The 16,436-nt window shown below is 41.9% G+C and overlaps 1 protein-coding gene across 1 annotated transcript in view; it reads left to right on the top strand.

Annotated features, from left to right (window-relative positions):
* Nucleotides 1–398: 398 nt before the first annotated feature.
* Pole2 (DNA polymerase epsilon 2, accessory subunit) overlaps nucleotides 399–16,436 on the top strand; it is a 39,634-nt gene continuing 23,596 nt past the window's right edge. Inside the window, exons 1-7 of the mRNA XM_070027592.1 lie at nucleotides 399–480; nucleotides 2,208–2,308; nucleotides 6,138–6,213; nucleotides 11,363–11,440; nucleotides 11,556–11,649; nucleotides 13,349–13,423; nucleotides 16,040–16,123. Of these exons, the coding sequence (XP_069883693.1) occupies nucleotides 413–480; nucleotides 2,208–2,308; nucleotides 6,138–6,213; nucleotides 11,363–11,440; nucleotides 11,556–11,649; nucleotides 13,349–13,423; nucleotides 16,040–16,123 (576 nt within the window). The 5' untranslated portion in view covers nucleotides 399–412. The remainder of the gene's footprint in view (nucleotides 481–2,207; nucleotides 2,309–6,137; nucleotides 6,214–11,362; nucleotides 11,441–11,555; nucleotides 11,650–13,348; nucleotides 13,424–16,039; nucleotides 16,124–16,436) is intronic.

The raw sequence follows: 16,436 nt of genomic DNA, 5'->3' as shown, positions 1-16,436 counted from the left end.
GTCTGGGCAGAAAAGGCTGGAATGGAGGAAAAATCCAACTAAAATGCTGTTTGGATGAGACTGAGGGAGATTTATAATAACTTGTACATGTTGCGAAAATTCCAGCCAGGAAACATTATTTCCAAGGCCTATGGGGAAGGCAGGAAGGTCCAGGGCAGTGTGCCCTGAATGACTCAATGATAAACGTGGGGTAAGAGAAGCGCTTCCCAGCCAGACGCCAGGGAAGGATGCTCTCGCCCCTCCTGTATCCCCTCCGTGGAGGAGCATAGGTGCAGAGTGTCAGGATTGAGGTAGACCCATAGCAACAGACATTACCGCGCAAGGTTTCCTACAAAACTCCGCCCACCCGCTCCAGGGGCGTGGCCTCCTCTAGGAAGAGGCGGGGCCTCCGCCGTGGCGCCAAATCGCGAACATGGCGCCTGAGCGGGTACGGAGCCGTGCGCTCTCGGCTTTCAAGTTGCGCGGCTTGCTACTCCGAGGGTGAGTCGGTCTGGACAGCTTGTCTTCCGCGCGCAGATTGGGGGCTTCACCTTACATGACGGAGACCCACACCTCTAAGAAGTGGATCAGGTGCCATCTTGAAGTGTCTTCCATTGGGGGCCAGGCTCTCCGGCCCGGCGATGGGTCTCGTAGTTGCCCTTTAGCCCCCGACCCGGGCACCGTTCGGCCCGCAGATCTCTGCCTCTGCCCGCCGCGAATCAGAGCTCTGCCGGTTCTGAGCTGTCAAGTGAGGAGTTCGGGGGAGGGAACACGTACTGCCAGTTGCGGCCAGTTTGCATAGCTGCAGACCCTCCCATTTGGGGATTACCACTTATTTCAGAGTGGGTGGATTTTAAGCATGTTTTAAAAATGTACATTTAATAATTTTTCCTTTACAGTATCTCAAAGTCCGGTTTCTTGGACATATCCATGTCTTTTAGGACCTACAAAATGACAGCTAGAAGATTGCTCTTGTTAAAATTGTCTCCCTCTCCAACACACTCATTGAACCTAGGGTGGCAGGCTTGCTGGGCCCGTGCTCTATCACCTCCAGCCCTTGGGGCATTGGTTGCTTATTTTATTATTATTTTTGGCAGTGTTTATATGGTGATTATATTCAAATGTTAAGGTTTCTTTGTAGTCTTTTTTTTCCTTCTAATTTTATAACTAAAAACAGTGATGAAATTACTGGAATTTACTTCAAGCAAATGCAGTGTCAGTTTAATCATTACACAGTCTATTATACTCAGATATGGCATCTGACATGGAGGCTGACAATTTTTTTGCTGTAAATGTAAGGTAATACGTATTACAGGGCTAATATGAGGTGTCAAATTCAAGGTATATATAGAAATTATATTTACTGATTTCAAAATGAAGGGAGATTGCAGTAGATAATGTTGGTACAGGATGACTCTTTATAACAAAAATGTGATTTGGGTTTTAAGAACATTTCTGGGTGCTGGTGGCTCATGCTTGTTAATTCTAGCTGCTTAGGAGGCTGAGAGATCTGAGGATCATGGTTCAAATCCAGCCCAGGCAGAAAAGTCTGTAAGACTCTATCTCCAATTAACCACCAGAAAACCAGAATGGCACTGTGTCTCTGAGTGGTTAGAGCTCTAACCTTGAACAAAGAGCTCAGGGACAGTGCCCAGGCCCTGAAAGCCCCACAAAAAAATTGTGTTAAGGGATAGACAGAATGATTTTTTTTTTTTTTTTGCTCAGAAAGTGTAGGTAGGTGAGTAATACTTGAACAGAGGGGATTAGTAGATCTTAATTTCAATTCCAGATTGATAAGTGTTTGCTATTTTTTGACAAGAAACATTTGCTTTCAATGACCAATGACATGCCTTATCTTTTTTTTTTTTTTTGGTCGGTCGTGGGGCTTGAACTCTGGGCCTGGGCGCTGTCCCTCAGCTCTTCAGCTCAAGGTGAGCGCTCTACCACTTGAGCTACAGCGCCACTTCCAGTTTTCTGGTGGTTTATTGGAGATAGGAGTCTCATGGTCTTTCCTGCCCGGGCTGGCTTTGAACCTCAATCCTCAGATCTCAGCCTCCTGAGTAGCTAGGATTACAGGCGTGAGCCACCAGCGCCCGGCTGACATGCCTTATCTTTAAAAGAAGATTTATTAGCATGTACAGGATGGTCTCATTATGACACTTTTACATATGCTTTCAATGTATCTTGATTAGAATCCACCCTCTGTGTTTCCCCCTTTTTTTTTCTAGTGAAGCTACTAAGTACCTCACAGAAGTTCTTCAGTCTGTCAATGAATTAGAGCTTGAAGACACTCTGGAAAAGATCATTGATGCAGTTGAAAAGCAGCCCTGTAAGTAGCATTTTCTGATAACTCTTAAATTGTGAGTATAGCTCTATATCCTCAGATTTATAGATTTAAATAGAAGTTGAGGATTTGATATTTAAGATCTGGTGTTATGATATAGGCCTGGAAATATTTCTTTCCAAGGTATTAGTTCAGTTGTAGCCTCTGACTATTCTTCAGGGACCTGTTACAGCTTCCTAGCCTTCTGGGCACTTATCACAACCATCCTTCTCTAACTTGACTCTGGATTTGCTCTGGTTCCCAATCGCTTTTATCTCTCTGTACACTTAATACTGTGTCTTATTTGAGTTAGGTACTCATAAATGATTTGGGGAAAACTTCCTTTCTTGCTTTTTCAGGTATCTTTTGGTTAAATATACTTCATTTAATACCATAAGCATGGACTTTTTCTGTCTCTGTCTCTCCCTCTCCCCCCCTCCTTTCCTATTCCCCCTCTCTTTCTCTCTGTCTCTCTATTTCTCTTTTTCTTTCTCTCTCTTTCTGTGCCTGGGCACTACCCCTGAGGTTTTATGCTCAAAGCTAGTGCTCTACCACTTGAGCCACAGATCCACTTCTGGAATTTTTAGTAATTAATTAGAGTTAAGAGACTCACAGACTGGGAATGGGGCTTAGGGGTAGAGTGCTTGCCTAGCATGCATAAAGCCCCAGGTTTGATTCCTCAGTGCCACATAAATAGAAAAAGCCGCAAGTGGCATTGTGGCTGAAATGGTAGAGCACTATCCTTGAGCAAAACAGAGCTCAGGGACAGTGCCTAGGCCCTGAGTTCAAGTCCCAGCAAAACAAAACAAACAAAAAAAAGTGTCTTATGGATTTTCCTGTCCAGTCTGGCTTCAAACTACAACCCTCAGATCTCAGTCTCCTGATTAGCTAGATTACAAGTGTGAACAATTGAGCCCACCTTCCTGAGATTTTTTTGTTGGTGGTGGTGGTCATGGGGCTTGCACTCTGGGCCTGGGCTCTGTCTCTAAGCTCTTCAGCTCAAGGCTAGCACTCTACCACTTGAGCCACAGCGCTGCTTCTGATTTTCTGGTGGTTTATTGGAGATAAGACTCTTATTGGAGATAAGAGTCTCATGGACTTTCCTGCCTGGGCTGGCTTTAAACTGCCATCCTCCGATTTCAGCCTCCAGAGTAGCTAGGATTACAGGCGTGAGCCACTGGAACCCAGCTTGGGAAACGAAAGTCCAGTGTTTCTAGTGTCCTGAAGTGTAGAAGTGGGTTTGGCTCACTCACAAGTTGTATAGATGCTAGTATCTCCAACATGTTCCGTGGTAGAGGAGAAAATGTTACTTACTATATCTCATTTTCTCTTCTAAAATCAGGTATTTTTAGGTATACCTTTTCTTTAAAAAAAAAAAATCAGTTTATTCCAACTGATCCAATCAAAGGACAAATGCTAGCCGGGCACCAGTGGCTCACACCTGTAATCCTAGCTATGCAGGAGGCTGAGGTCTGAAGATCGCGGTTCAAAGCCAGCCTGGGCAAGAAAGTCCATGAGACTCTTCATTAAACCACTAGAAAACCGGAAATGGCGTTGTGGTTCAAGCGGTAGAGCACTTGCCTTGAGCTGAAGAGCGCAGGGACAGTGCCCAGGCCCAGAGTTCAAGCCCCACGACCAACCAAAAAAAAAAAAAACAAGCAAATGCTGCCAGATGCTGGTGCACCGCTCATGCCTATTCTCCGGACACTGAGTTCTGAGAATCAATGTTTGAAGCCAGCCTGGGGAGAAAAGTCCGTAAGATTCTTATCTCCAGCTAACTAGCAAAAAGCCAGATGTGGAGTTGTGGCTCCAATGCTAGAAAGCCAGCCATGAATGAAAAAGCTAAGGGACAGTGCCCCTGCCCTGAGTTCGATTCCCAGTGCTGGCACAGAAAAAAAAAAGAATCAGGACTGAGTTTGTATTGCTTCCTACTCCCTCTTGCTGTGTGTAATTCTTTTTTTTTTTTTTTTTTGCCAGTCCTGGGCTTGAACTCTAGGTCTGGTTGCTGTCCCTCAGCTCTTCAGCTCAAGGCTAGCACTCTACAACTTGAGCCACAGCGCCACTTCTGGCTTTTTCTGCTTATGTGGTGCTGAGGAATTGAACCCAGGGCCTCGTGCATGCAAGGCAAGCACTCTATCACTGAGCCACCTTCCCAGCCCTGCTGTGTGTAATTCTTAGTTAACCTCCTAAAGTTGAACATTTCCTACATCTAAAATATGAGTATGGGGCTGGGAATGTGCCTTAGTGGTAGAGTGCTTGCTAGCATGTATGAAGCTCTAGGTTCAATTCCTCAGTACTATATAAACAGAAAAAGCTAGAAGTGGCACTGTGGCTCAGGTGGTAGAGTGCTAGCCTTGAGCAAAACAAGCTCAGGGACAGGCCCTGAGTTCAAACCCCAGGACTGGCAAAAATTAATTAATTAATTATGAGTATGCTAACATCAGTGTTATAGAACATCTGTCTAGTAGAATGAAGCTTGTAAAGTACTGAGCTAGTAGCTGTTCTTGTTACTATAATACTTAAAAAAATATAGCAGTTATGATTATACTATTACTATAGCTTTATTGAAATTGGGAGCTTACAGAATGTTTTTTTTTTTTTTTTTTTTTTTTTTTTGGTCGGTCGTGGGGCTTGAACTCTGGGCCTGGACGCTGTCCCTCAGCTCTTCAGCTCAAGGCGAGCGCTCTACCACTTGAGCTACAGCGCCACTTACGGTTTTCTGGTGGTTTATTGGAGATAGGAGTCTCACAGTCTCTTCTGCCCGGGCTGGCTTTGAACCGCGATCCTCAGATCTCAGCCTCCTGAGTAGCTAGGATTACAGGCGTGAGCCACCGGCGCCCGGCTTACAGAATGTTTTTTAACTAAGTTTATATGGCTGAACAGTATTTATAAAATGCTTATAAAATAAAGGCATTTAGCTATATATTAAGATGTTTTTATAATTGTAAAACATAGACATGAAGATATTTTTTTAATTTAATTTTATTTTATTTGTGAACATACTGTACAGAGGAGTTACAATTACGTGGGCAGGATAATGCGTACATTTCTTACCAAGCATTGCAGCCTCCTCCTTTGTTTACCCTTCACATCCCTTCCCAGCCTCCCCCCTCCCCCCAATCCCAATCCTTCTCCTCCCCTCCCCCCCCCCCCCCCCCCCCCCCGCACCGACGTTGTAAAGGTAGTTTTGGACATGACAACTTGTACTTCTCATTGTTGCAACAGGTCCACCTGTATCCTTAAACAACTGGTTTTTCCCCATCTCTCCCCTATGACCCAGCAATCCCACTTTTGGGCATTTACCCAAATGTTTACAAACAAGACCACACTAAAGCTACCAGCACAACTATGTTTATTGCAGCATTATTTACCATAGCTAAGATATGGAACCAACCCAGATGCCCCTCAGTAGATGAATGGATCAAGAAAATGTGGTATATATACACAATGGAATTCTATGCCTCCATCAGAAAGAATGACATTGCCCCATTTGTTAGGAAATGGAAAAACTTGGAAAAAATTATATTAAGTGAAGTAAGCCAGGCCCAAAGAAACATAGGTCCCATGGTTTCCCTTATTTGTAATATCTAGTATATGTATGAGTCAAGCGGAAAAGGTCAGATAATGTGATGTCAGGAAAATGAACCCTTAGATGTGTATTTTAATGTTTTTTTCTTTCATGCATGTGTTTCTAACGCATTTATAAGATTATCTCTTTGTTGCTTTGTATGTCCCTCCCCCACAGTATAACCCCTGCTTTCACTATATTTGATGACATGAAGATATTTGATATAAGTCTTTTGTTATTGTTCTGACTTTGAACTTGTCTTTTCAGTGTCATCCAACATGATTGAACGATCCGTAGTAGAAGCGGCGGTCCAGGAATGCAGCCAGTCAGTTGATGAAACTATGTATGTGAATAAAATACTTCTTTGGAGAAAATAGTGATCAACATTTCTACATAGTAGCCATTCTTATTTCTGTTTCTTTTTAAGTGACAGGCTGCATTATAACCTTTATGTATGTATAGATGTATGTATGTATGTGTATGTATATATGTGTGTATTTTGCTGGCGGTACTGGGGTTTGAAGTCAGAGCCTTGTACATGCTTACCTTACTTGTTCATTGGTGTTCTGCCCTGTTTTTTGCTGTTTTTTTGGACAGAAAGTCGTGGACTTTTCTGTCTGGGCTTTAATTCTTCAGCTCTCAGACTCATGCGAAGCTAGGATTACAGGCATCAGTAACTGGTTGCTACCTAACTCTCCTTATTAAAGAATTTATTTTATTTTTCCTAAGGTGAGCTACCAAGTGTTTGGTGGTTTACCCAGCCAATCTGACTTTATGTTCTTTATGTTGTAAATTAGTTGAATATCAGAAGTAAATTTATTTTTCTCTTAGGAAAGTACTGAACCCAGAGAAGTTCAGTTACTTAACCTTGTACAATTGTGAATGGCAAAATTGGGTACAATCTTCACTTTATGACTTTTTCACTTTGTGTCATGTTTTTAGGCTTAGGAATTCGTATAGTAATTAGGGGGTCTTATTTCTCTGAGGGTTCCTTTTTCCTTTCATCATTTGTATATGATACTTCCAAATTTGTGGGATATACCTTGGAGGAAAGTATCTAAAAAAATAAGCAGAAACAGTTTTAACTGTAAAGTTAAAGTTTCCTTGGTCAATAGTTATGCTTTTCCAGCCAAAACTAATTGGAACTGCTAAAAGAACAAAAAGAAATTGAATAGTTTTAATTTTAATCTTGCAAACTAATTTTAACATAGTAGTTATAATGACATGCTCCTAAAACCATTGATTGAAATCTAAAATGTAGTTGGGAAGGTGAAATTGAGGCAGATAGCAATTTGAAGCTCACCCTGGCAAAAAGTTGTTTTTGTTTTTGTCAGTCATGGGGCTTGAACTCAGGGCCTGGGCACTGTCTCTGAGTTGTTTTTTGCTCGAGACTAACACTCTACCACTTGAGCCACAGCACCAAACTGGGTGTGATGGTATGTGCCTGTCATTCCAGCTTTGGAGGCAATAAATATGATGGTGGCCCAAACTTGTCCAAGGAAAAACCATGACCATATTTTTAAAAATGGCTCAAGTGGAAAAGCACCTACCTAGCAAATATCAGGTACTAAGTTCAAGCTTCAGTTCCTTCTACTCCAAGAAAAATAATAAAGAAACAAAAGACTGGGTGAATGCAAGGGAAGAGTTGATGTTTTCCAAAAAGGAATGTCTACTTTACTTGACTTATGTAACTGTAACCCTCTGTACATCACCTTTAGAATAGTAATAAACAATTTAAAAATAAAAAATTCAAAGTGATTATAATTGAAGTTTAAAAATTATTACCCTACCTGGGTTCCAGTGGCTAATGCCTGTAATCCTAGCTACTTAGGACGCTGAGATCTGAGGATTCTAGTTCAAAGCCAGCCCAGGCAGGAAAGTCCATGAGACTCCTTTCTCCAACTAACTACCAGAAAAACCAGAGGTGGCGCTGTGGCTCAAGTGGTAGAGTGCTTGCCTTGAGCTGAAGGGCTGAGGGACAGCGCCTAGGCCCAGAGTTCAAGCCCCACGACCGGCCAAAAAAATATTATTACTCGGGGCTGGGAAGGTAGCTCAGCAGTAGAGTGCATGCCTTGCAAGCATGAGGCCCTGGGTTCGAGTCCTCAGCACCACATAAGCAGAAAAAGCTGGAAGTGGCGCTGTGGCTCCAGTGGTAGAGTGAGGGACAGCGCCCAGACCCAGAGTTCAGGCCCCATGACCGGCAAAAAAAAAAAAGGAAAAAAAAAATATTATTACTCTAAAATAGGTATTACCTTTTTTTTTTTTAACCCTAAAATCACCCGTTGTTTCTATCAGGTCAACAGCATAGAGGTCCAATAAGGACAAAGAGCTTTGCAGCTTCATTTGTCAGAATGTCATTATTTTATAGTGTAAGAGAGGTTCTCAAGCTAGGTGCCAGTGGCTCATGCCTGTAATCCTAGCTACTTAGGAGACTGGGATCTGAGGATTATGGTTTGAAGCCAGCTCAGGCAGGAAAGTCCATGAGACTCCTGTCTCCAATAAACTACTCAGAAAAAGCTGGAAGTGGTTCTGTGGCTCAAGTGGTAGAGCACTTGCCTTGAGCAAAAATAACCTCAGGGACAGTGCTTAAGACACTTGAGTTCAAGACCCAGGATTGCAAAAAATAAAATAAATAAAACAAAGAGGTTCTCAGTTTTGTAAATGAGGAAATGGAATGACAAGGACTAGAGACCGAATGGGCTCAAGTGATAGAGCACAGTCCTACTAAAAACAACAGGGCTGGGAATATGGCTTAGTGGTAGAATGCTTGCCTAGCATGCATGAAGCACTGGGTTTGATTCCTCACTACCACATAAACAAGCCACAAGTGGCGCTGTGGTTCAAGTGCTAGCCTTGAGCCAAAGAAACTCAGGGTCCCTGAGTTCAGCCCCAGAACTGGCAAAACAACAACAACCAAAACCAATTGAGAAACTGCATGACAGTTAAATAATGTGATCAGACAGATTGACTAGAAAAGAGTTGGGCTGTGTTTCTCTTAGTCCACTAGTTGTCTACTGTTCATTACCACTACATAATATAACCTTTACTGACCATTTTAAATTTGGGATATACACATACAATTTTGGGGAATATTTTTCAGGTTGGGATATTTATGTAATGTTGTAAGTTATTTTAACCTTATTAAAACACGGTTATGTTATTAACGTGTCTGCAATTAAATTACTTACTGCTTTCTTTTTCTTTTCTTTTTGTTTTTTGGGGTCCGGTCGTGGGGCCTGAACTCTGGGCCTGGGCGCTATCCCTCAGCTCTTCAGCTCAAGGCTAGCGCTCTACCACTTGAGCCACAGCGCCACTTCTGGCTTTTTTCTTTTTGCTTATGTGGTGCTGAGGAATCGAACCCAGGGCCTCAGGCATGCAAGACAAGCACTCTACCACTGAGCCACCTTCCCAGCCCTACTTATTGCTTTCTATCTGTAGCACTATATAAAATCTCAAAGATGCAGACAGAATTTGGTGTGTATATGTTTTTTTTTTAATTTATTATTATTATTTTTTTTGGGTCCAGTCTTGGGGCCTGAACTCTGGGCCTAGGCGCTGTCCCTCAGCTCTTCAGCTCAAGGCTAGCGCTCTACCACTTAAGCCACAGCACCACTTACGGCTTTTTTCTTTTTGCTTACGTGATGCTGAGGAATGGAACCCAGGGCCTCAGGCATGCAAGGCAAGCGCTCTATCACTGAGCCACCTTCCCAGCCCTGGTGTGTATATGTGTTTTGTGTCTTTTTCTAACTTTTCCTTGAGATACATTTTGTATAATATTTAAAAATTTAAGAAATGAATCATTTTTCTTTTATATTTATTATATAGTTCATAAAATAGTATACATAAGGAGTGAAGATGTCACTATTTTATACATAATTGTTCTTTTACAATAAATGGAATTCTTTTTTTTGTACTGTTCCTGGGCTTGAATTCAGGGCCTGTACACTGTCTCTGGGCTTTTTTGCTCAAGGCTTGCAATCTACCACTTGAGCTACAGCTCTACTTCTGGCTTTTTGGTGGTTAATTGAAGAGTGTCACAGACTTTCCTGCCAAGGATGGCTTTGAATTACCATCCTCAGATCTCAGCTTCCTCATTTGCTAGAATTACAGGCATGAGCCAATGGCATCCAGCTAGTTAATTTTTATTTTTATTTATTTATTTATTTTTATCAAGGCTAGCACTTTACCACTTTGAGCCACAGCTCCATTTCCGGTTTTCTGATTGGTTAATTGGAAATGAAAGTCTCACAAACTCTCCTGCCTGGGTTGGTTTTGAACGACAATCTTCAGATTTCATTCTTCTGAGTAGCTAGGATTACAGACATGAACCACCAGTGCCTGGCTAGATGGCATTCTTAATTAGAAGTTAACTTGATTTAAAAAAATTTTTTTTTTCCCAGTCCTGGGGCTTGAACTTAGGGCCTGGGCACTGAGCTTCTTTTGCTCAAGGCTAGCACTCTATCACTTGAGCCACAGTACCATTTTTGGCTTTTTCTGTGTGTGTGGTACTGAGGAATCAAACCCAGGGCTTCATGTATGTTAGGCAAGCACTGTACCACTAAGCCACATTCCCAGCCCCTAACTTCATTTTTTTTTTTTTTTTTTTTTGGTATTGGGGATTGAATCCAGGATGTTGCACTTGCTAGGCAAGTGCTTTGCCACTGAGCTACGTCTCAGCCCTGTTTGTTTAATTTTTTTTTTTTCAGTCATGGGGCTTGAACTCTGGGCCTGGGCGCTATCCCTCAGCTCTTCACTTAAGGAGAACGCTCTACCACTTGAGCCACAGCACCACTTCCGGTTTTCTGAGTGCTTTATTGGAGACAAGAGTCTCACAAACTTTCCTGCTCGGATTGGCTTGGAACCACCATCCTCCGATCTTAGCCCCCTGAGTAGCTAGGATTACAGGCGTGAGTCACCCCCGCTTGGCCTGTTCGTTTAATTTTTGAAATAGGGTCTTTCTTTGTAACCCAGGCAGGCCTAAAATTCCTTATGTAGCCCAAGCTGGCCTTGAACTCATGATCCTTCTGCTCTACCTTCTAAGTGCTGGGATAACAAGTATGTGCTACTTCACATGGCACTGTGTATGTATGTGTGCTGGTACTGGGGGTGTTTGAACTCAAGGCCTGGTACTCTTGCTTAACTTTTTCTCACTCAAGGCAAGTGCTGATATAGCACTTGAGCCATACCTTCCTTTCCAGCTTTCTGCAGATAAGGTTTCACAGATCTGCCTGGGCTAGCTTCAAAGCATGATCCTCAGAGCTCAAGCTTCTGAGTTGCTAGGACCTCCTGTCACATGGCCCTTTTTTGTCTCATGAAAGTAGAATGCTTAAACCAAAACCTTTACTTCCATGTTATTTGACACAATAATAAATTGATTATATGGCCTGAGAAAATTCAAAAAGGTTATGTTTAACATAGAATTATAATGTGAGTTATGTTCATCTAGTATTATTTTAGTAAATCACATCTTTGAATTGTGGGGTGTTTTTCAGAGACCATATTTTCAATATCATTGGAGCCTTTGACATTCCACGTTTTGTTTACAACTCAGAAAGAAAAAAATTTCTTCCGTAAGTATATAAGTGAATTTCAGTTGAATATCTTTCTCAGAGAGTAATTTTGTTTTATTTTTGGCATACCTTTGTGTATTTGTGACAATAAGAAGTTGGCATTCCTTTTTTGTAGTCTAAAAATGACCAACCATCCTGCACCAAATTTGTTTGGAACAGCTAGAGATAAAGCTGAGCTGTATCGTGAACGCTATACCATTTTGCAACAGGTAAGTTGTGGGGAACAACAGGTCAAATGGAGAAGAAAAAGACTGTTTCATCTATAAGAAATCTTAGGGATATTTAAAAGATGAAACTTTTCACTTCAAAGTTAGTCATTCAAATCTGGGATGCCACACAAGCTGTAGAGTACTGCCTAGCAAGTACAAGGCCCTGGGTTCAAATGCTAGTACCACCAAAACCACAAAAATCAATACATTTTTAAAGTTATGTAGTAAATTATTTCTAAGCTTTATGTGATTAGGACAATAGAGGGAATGAAGAGATGCAAAAAGTTATTTCCCGGAGCTGAGAAGGTGGCTCAGTGGTAGAGTGCTTGCCTTGCATGCATGAGTTCCTGGGTTCGATTCCTCAGCACCACATAAGCAAAAAGAAAAAAGCCGGAAGTGGCGCTGTGGCTCAAGTGGTAGAGCGCTCGTCTTGAGCTGAGGAGCTCAAGGACAGCGCCCAGGCCCAGAGTTCAGGCCCCACGACCAGACCCCCCCCAAAAAAAGTTATTTCCCTTGAGTAATGAAGGCAGTGAAAAAGAATAGTAGCTCATGTGTAATGCATGACTTTGGTACACCAATGTTGTGTTTAGTATGTCACACACACAATACTTACCTCAGTAATCCTGTAACATTACTTAGATGTAAAATGCTTTCATTATTCTTATTTGAGTGATGAGGAAATGGAAGTCTAGAGAGGCTTACCAACTTGGTCAAAGATTGCATCTACTGAATGGAAGTAGGTCTCGAATCCAGTCTATCTGGAGCCCATTGTTTGCCTACTTTGTATACCATATTCAAGTAAAGTAGGATCTTATACGCGCTCTAAAAGACATACAAATAATACATTCAATGGAAAAATTAAGGCGGTCATGAGGGAATTGGTAGCATATGACATGGGTAATAACTGTGCAGGAAGTGGTGAGCAATTATGAGCAAGTCTGGAAAGGCAAATAGGAACCAACTCATAGGAGCATTTTGGATTGGATTCTAAGAAGTTAATATTCTGTTCTCCTGATTTAAGGAGACTGGGGATAACAGAGAGGTCTGGTCACAGCTTCCTCTGCTGGAAAATTTCAGGATGGATTAGTATGAGAGAAGTCAGTGTTGCTAGTTCTGATAGTTCTGATAGTTTAGATTGAGGAAGTGACAGGTGGGGGTAGAAAGAAGGAACAGCTCAGCCAAGTTCATGTAAGGTTTTGTTAATGACTCTAACCATGCACACTGACAGCCCTCACAGTACTATGTTATATGGTAAATCTTCAAGTAGTGTCACTGCTCATGTTTTTATTAATGAACTGCTAGAAAGTGTAACCTATTTATACATTACCTTTATAATAATTATTTTTTAACTGTGTTTTTTTTTCCTTTTTGGTACTGGGGATCGAACCCAGGATGTTTTAATTGCTAGGCAAGCACTTTGCTACTGAGCTACATCCCAGCCCTATAATAATTATTTTAAAACATGGAGGATAAAAAATTTTAAAAAATTACTAGGTACTTTTATGTTAGTAAATTACGTGGCTTTCCACATTTGTTGGATATACAAAAGTTTAAAGACAGTGTTTAACATCACACAATTTTCATAGGTTTTTGCTTTTTGGATGGTAGTGGGGTACCATTTGAACCACACCTCCTGCTTGACTCTTAGGCTTAAATGTCTACTTCACGGAAATTCATGTCAATCTTTCTTTTTTTCTAGAGGACTCACAGACATGAATTATTTACTCCTCCAGTGATAGGTTCGCACCCTGATGAAAGTGGAAGCAAATTCCAGGTTAGCACATTATCCTAATTATTTGGGAGGGGGGTCTAAGTATACAAGATTAATATTTATTGCTTGATTTTAATTCATTGAATTTTGAATGAAAACTATGTGGCCTCTTTCTCATTAAACAGGTGTCCTGTCATTTGAGTCATAACCTTGTCTTGCTTTTAATTGTTTTCCAGGTAGAATCTGGTGGGGTTTTTTTGTCAGTGTGGGGGCTGAATTCTGGACCTGGGTGCTGTCCCTCAGCTCTTTAGCTCAAGGCTAGCGCTCTACCACTTGAGCCACAGCTCCACTTCTGGCTTTTTCTGCTTATGTGGTGCCGAGGAATCGAACCCAGCGCCTCATGCATGTGAGGCAAGCACTCTAGCACTGAGCCAACTTCCCAGCCCTTTGCTTTGTTATTGAGGGCTACCTGCTTAGCAAGTTCAAGACCCTAGGTTTAGACCTCAGTACCACTGGTATTCTAGAGTCTGGTACCTTTGCTTAGTGCCAGCCTCAGACCACATAGTATAGCTTCCTGTGTAGCTGAGATGACAGGTACATGCCACCATAACTGGCTTATTGACTGACATGGAATCTCCTTAAGTTTTTGCCTGGACTTCCCTTGAACCAGGATCCCAAGCTTCACCGCTTAGGTTTTCTGTATTATGGCCATGGATCTGACTCTTAACTAGCTAGCTAATCTGGCTATGTCCCTGCTAAAGTCCATACCTGGTTTTATGAGTTCTACAAATCTCTACTAGAAGTTACTGCTTCTTTCTTTGGCCTTTGGAGAAGCTAAGATTATAGGCATCAGCCACCAGTGCCTAACTGAGAAAAAAAATTTTTTAATAGTACCCTACTTGTTATTACTTTAACTTTCTGATAAAAGTTTAATAATCAGATTGAGAATATAAATAATTAGGATAGAATTTCAAAATAATAAAATTAGCCCGGTGCCACTGGCTCCTGTCTATAATCCTACTTCTCGAGAGGTCTGAGGATTGGGGTTTCAAGCAAGCCCAGGCAGACAAATCCAAGAGATTCTTATGTCCAAGTAATCAGCAAAAAGCCAAAAGTAAGTGTGTCGCTCAAGTGATAGACCACCAGCCTTGAGGAAAAAATGCTAAACAAGTAGGATTTGAAGCCCTGAGTTCAAGCCTTAGTACCAACACAAGACAATAGTAACAATAATACATAATAACCACAATAATAAATAGGCCGGGCGCTGGTGGCTCACGCCTGTAATCCTAGCTACTCAGGAGGCTGAGATCTGAGGATCGTGGTTCAAAGCCAGCCCGGGCAGGAGAGACCGTGAGACTCCTATCTCCAATAAACCACCAGAAAACCGGAAGTGGCGCTGTAGCTCAAAGTGGTAGAGCGCTCGCCTTGAGCTGAAGAGCTGAGGGACAGCGCCCAGGCCCAGAGTTCAAGCCCCACGACCGAAAAAAATAAAAAAATAAATAAATAAAATAAATAATATTAGAGGCTGGGAGTGTAGCTCAGTGGTAGAGTGCTTGCCTAGCATACATGAAGCCCTGGGTCTGATTCCTCAGTACCACATAAACAGAAAAAGCTGCAAGTAGCACCATGGCTCCAGTGGCCTTGAACAAAAGAAGCTCAGGGACAGAGCCCAAGCCCTGAGTTCAAGTCCCAGGACTGGCCTAAATAAATAAATAATATTAGAATATATATCTTTAAAACTCACTAATTTTTAGAGAGATAAAGTTGAGCAGCGTGATGACATACACCTGTAATCCTTGCCCTCAAGAGAGTAGGAGGGTTGTTTGAGGCCACCCAAGGCTACATAATGAAACACTGTCTCAAAATAAATAAAACATATTCTTTTTTTTTTCTTCTTGTTGGTCATGGGGCTTGAACTCTGGGCTTAGGTATTGTCCTGGCGTTCTTCAGCTCAAGGCTTGCTCTTTGCCACTTGAGTCACAGTTCCACTTCCGGTTTCCTGGTGGTTATTTGGAGATGAGTCTCATGGACTTTCCTGCCCAGGCTGGCTTTGAATCACAATCCTCAGAGCTCAGCCTCCTGAGAACTAAGATTACAGGGTGTGCCTGGCTCAAAGCTGATATTCTTTTAAAAAATAAATGGTTATATTATGCAGAATATTATGCACAATGATATACCATGAAGCTTTCAGTTGTTGGTAATGGACTACATTCATGTAATTTGTTTTGGGGGCCTAAATCTTGCTGAACATCATACATTTGGTACTTTAGCTGTCGTTTTTGTTGTTGTTATTGTTGGTCATGGAGCTTGAACTCTGGGCCTGGGCGCTGTCCTTCAGCTCTTCAGCTCAAGTTGAGTGCTCTCTCACTTGAGCCACAGCACCACTTCCAGTTTTCTGAGTGATTTATTGGAGATAAGAGTGTCATATTCCTGCCTGGGCTGGCTTTGAACCGTGATCCTCAGATTTCAGCCTCCGGAGTAGTTAGGATTACAAGTATGAGCCACTTGCGCCCTGAGGTATTTTAGCTTTCTGTAGAATAAAATTAAACTTGCCAATTTTCTTCTGTACAGTAGAAAATTACTGTACATTCTGATATATACCTAGATTTACTTATTTATAAAGTTGTTTCTTAAAAGAATGTATATATAATCTGTAACAGTTTGTTTTCTTTATTTTAGCTGAAAACTATAGAAACTTTATTGGGTAGTACAACCAAGATCAGAGATGTGATTGTCCTTGGAATGATAACCCAGTTGAAAGAGGTGAGTTAAACTTAAATGCAGCAGACTTGTATTTGGACAGGTGATGTATTGGTACCATAGAACATTTCTGCAGTGAGGATGGAAACATTCTTTTTTTTTTTTTTGGGTCCGGTCATGGGGCCTGAACTCTGGGCCTGGGCGCTGTCCCTCAGCTCTTCAGCTCAAGGCTAGCACTCTACCACTTGAGCCACAGCACCACTTCCAGCTTTTTTCTTTTTGCTTATGTGGTGCTGAGGAATCGAACCCAGGGCCTCAGGCATGCAAGACAAGCGCTCTACCACTGAGCCACCTTCCCAGCCCTGGAAACATATTC

This window comes from Dipodomys merriami, unplaced genomic scaffold (assembly GCF_024711535.1).
Source record: "Dipodomys merriami isolate MVZ:Mamm:240054 unplaced genomic scaffold, mDipMer1.0.p SCAF_1, whole genome shotgun sequence".
In the NCBI taxonomy this organism is placed as follows: domain Eukaryota; kingdom Metazoa; phylum Chordata; class Mammalia; order Rodentia; family Heteromyidae; genus Dipodomys; species Dipodomys merriami.
The sequence above is the reverse complement of the archived record's forward strand: the minus strand, read 5'-3'. Positions and strand labels throughout refer to the sequence as shown.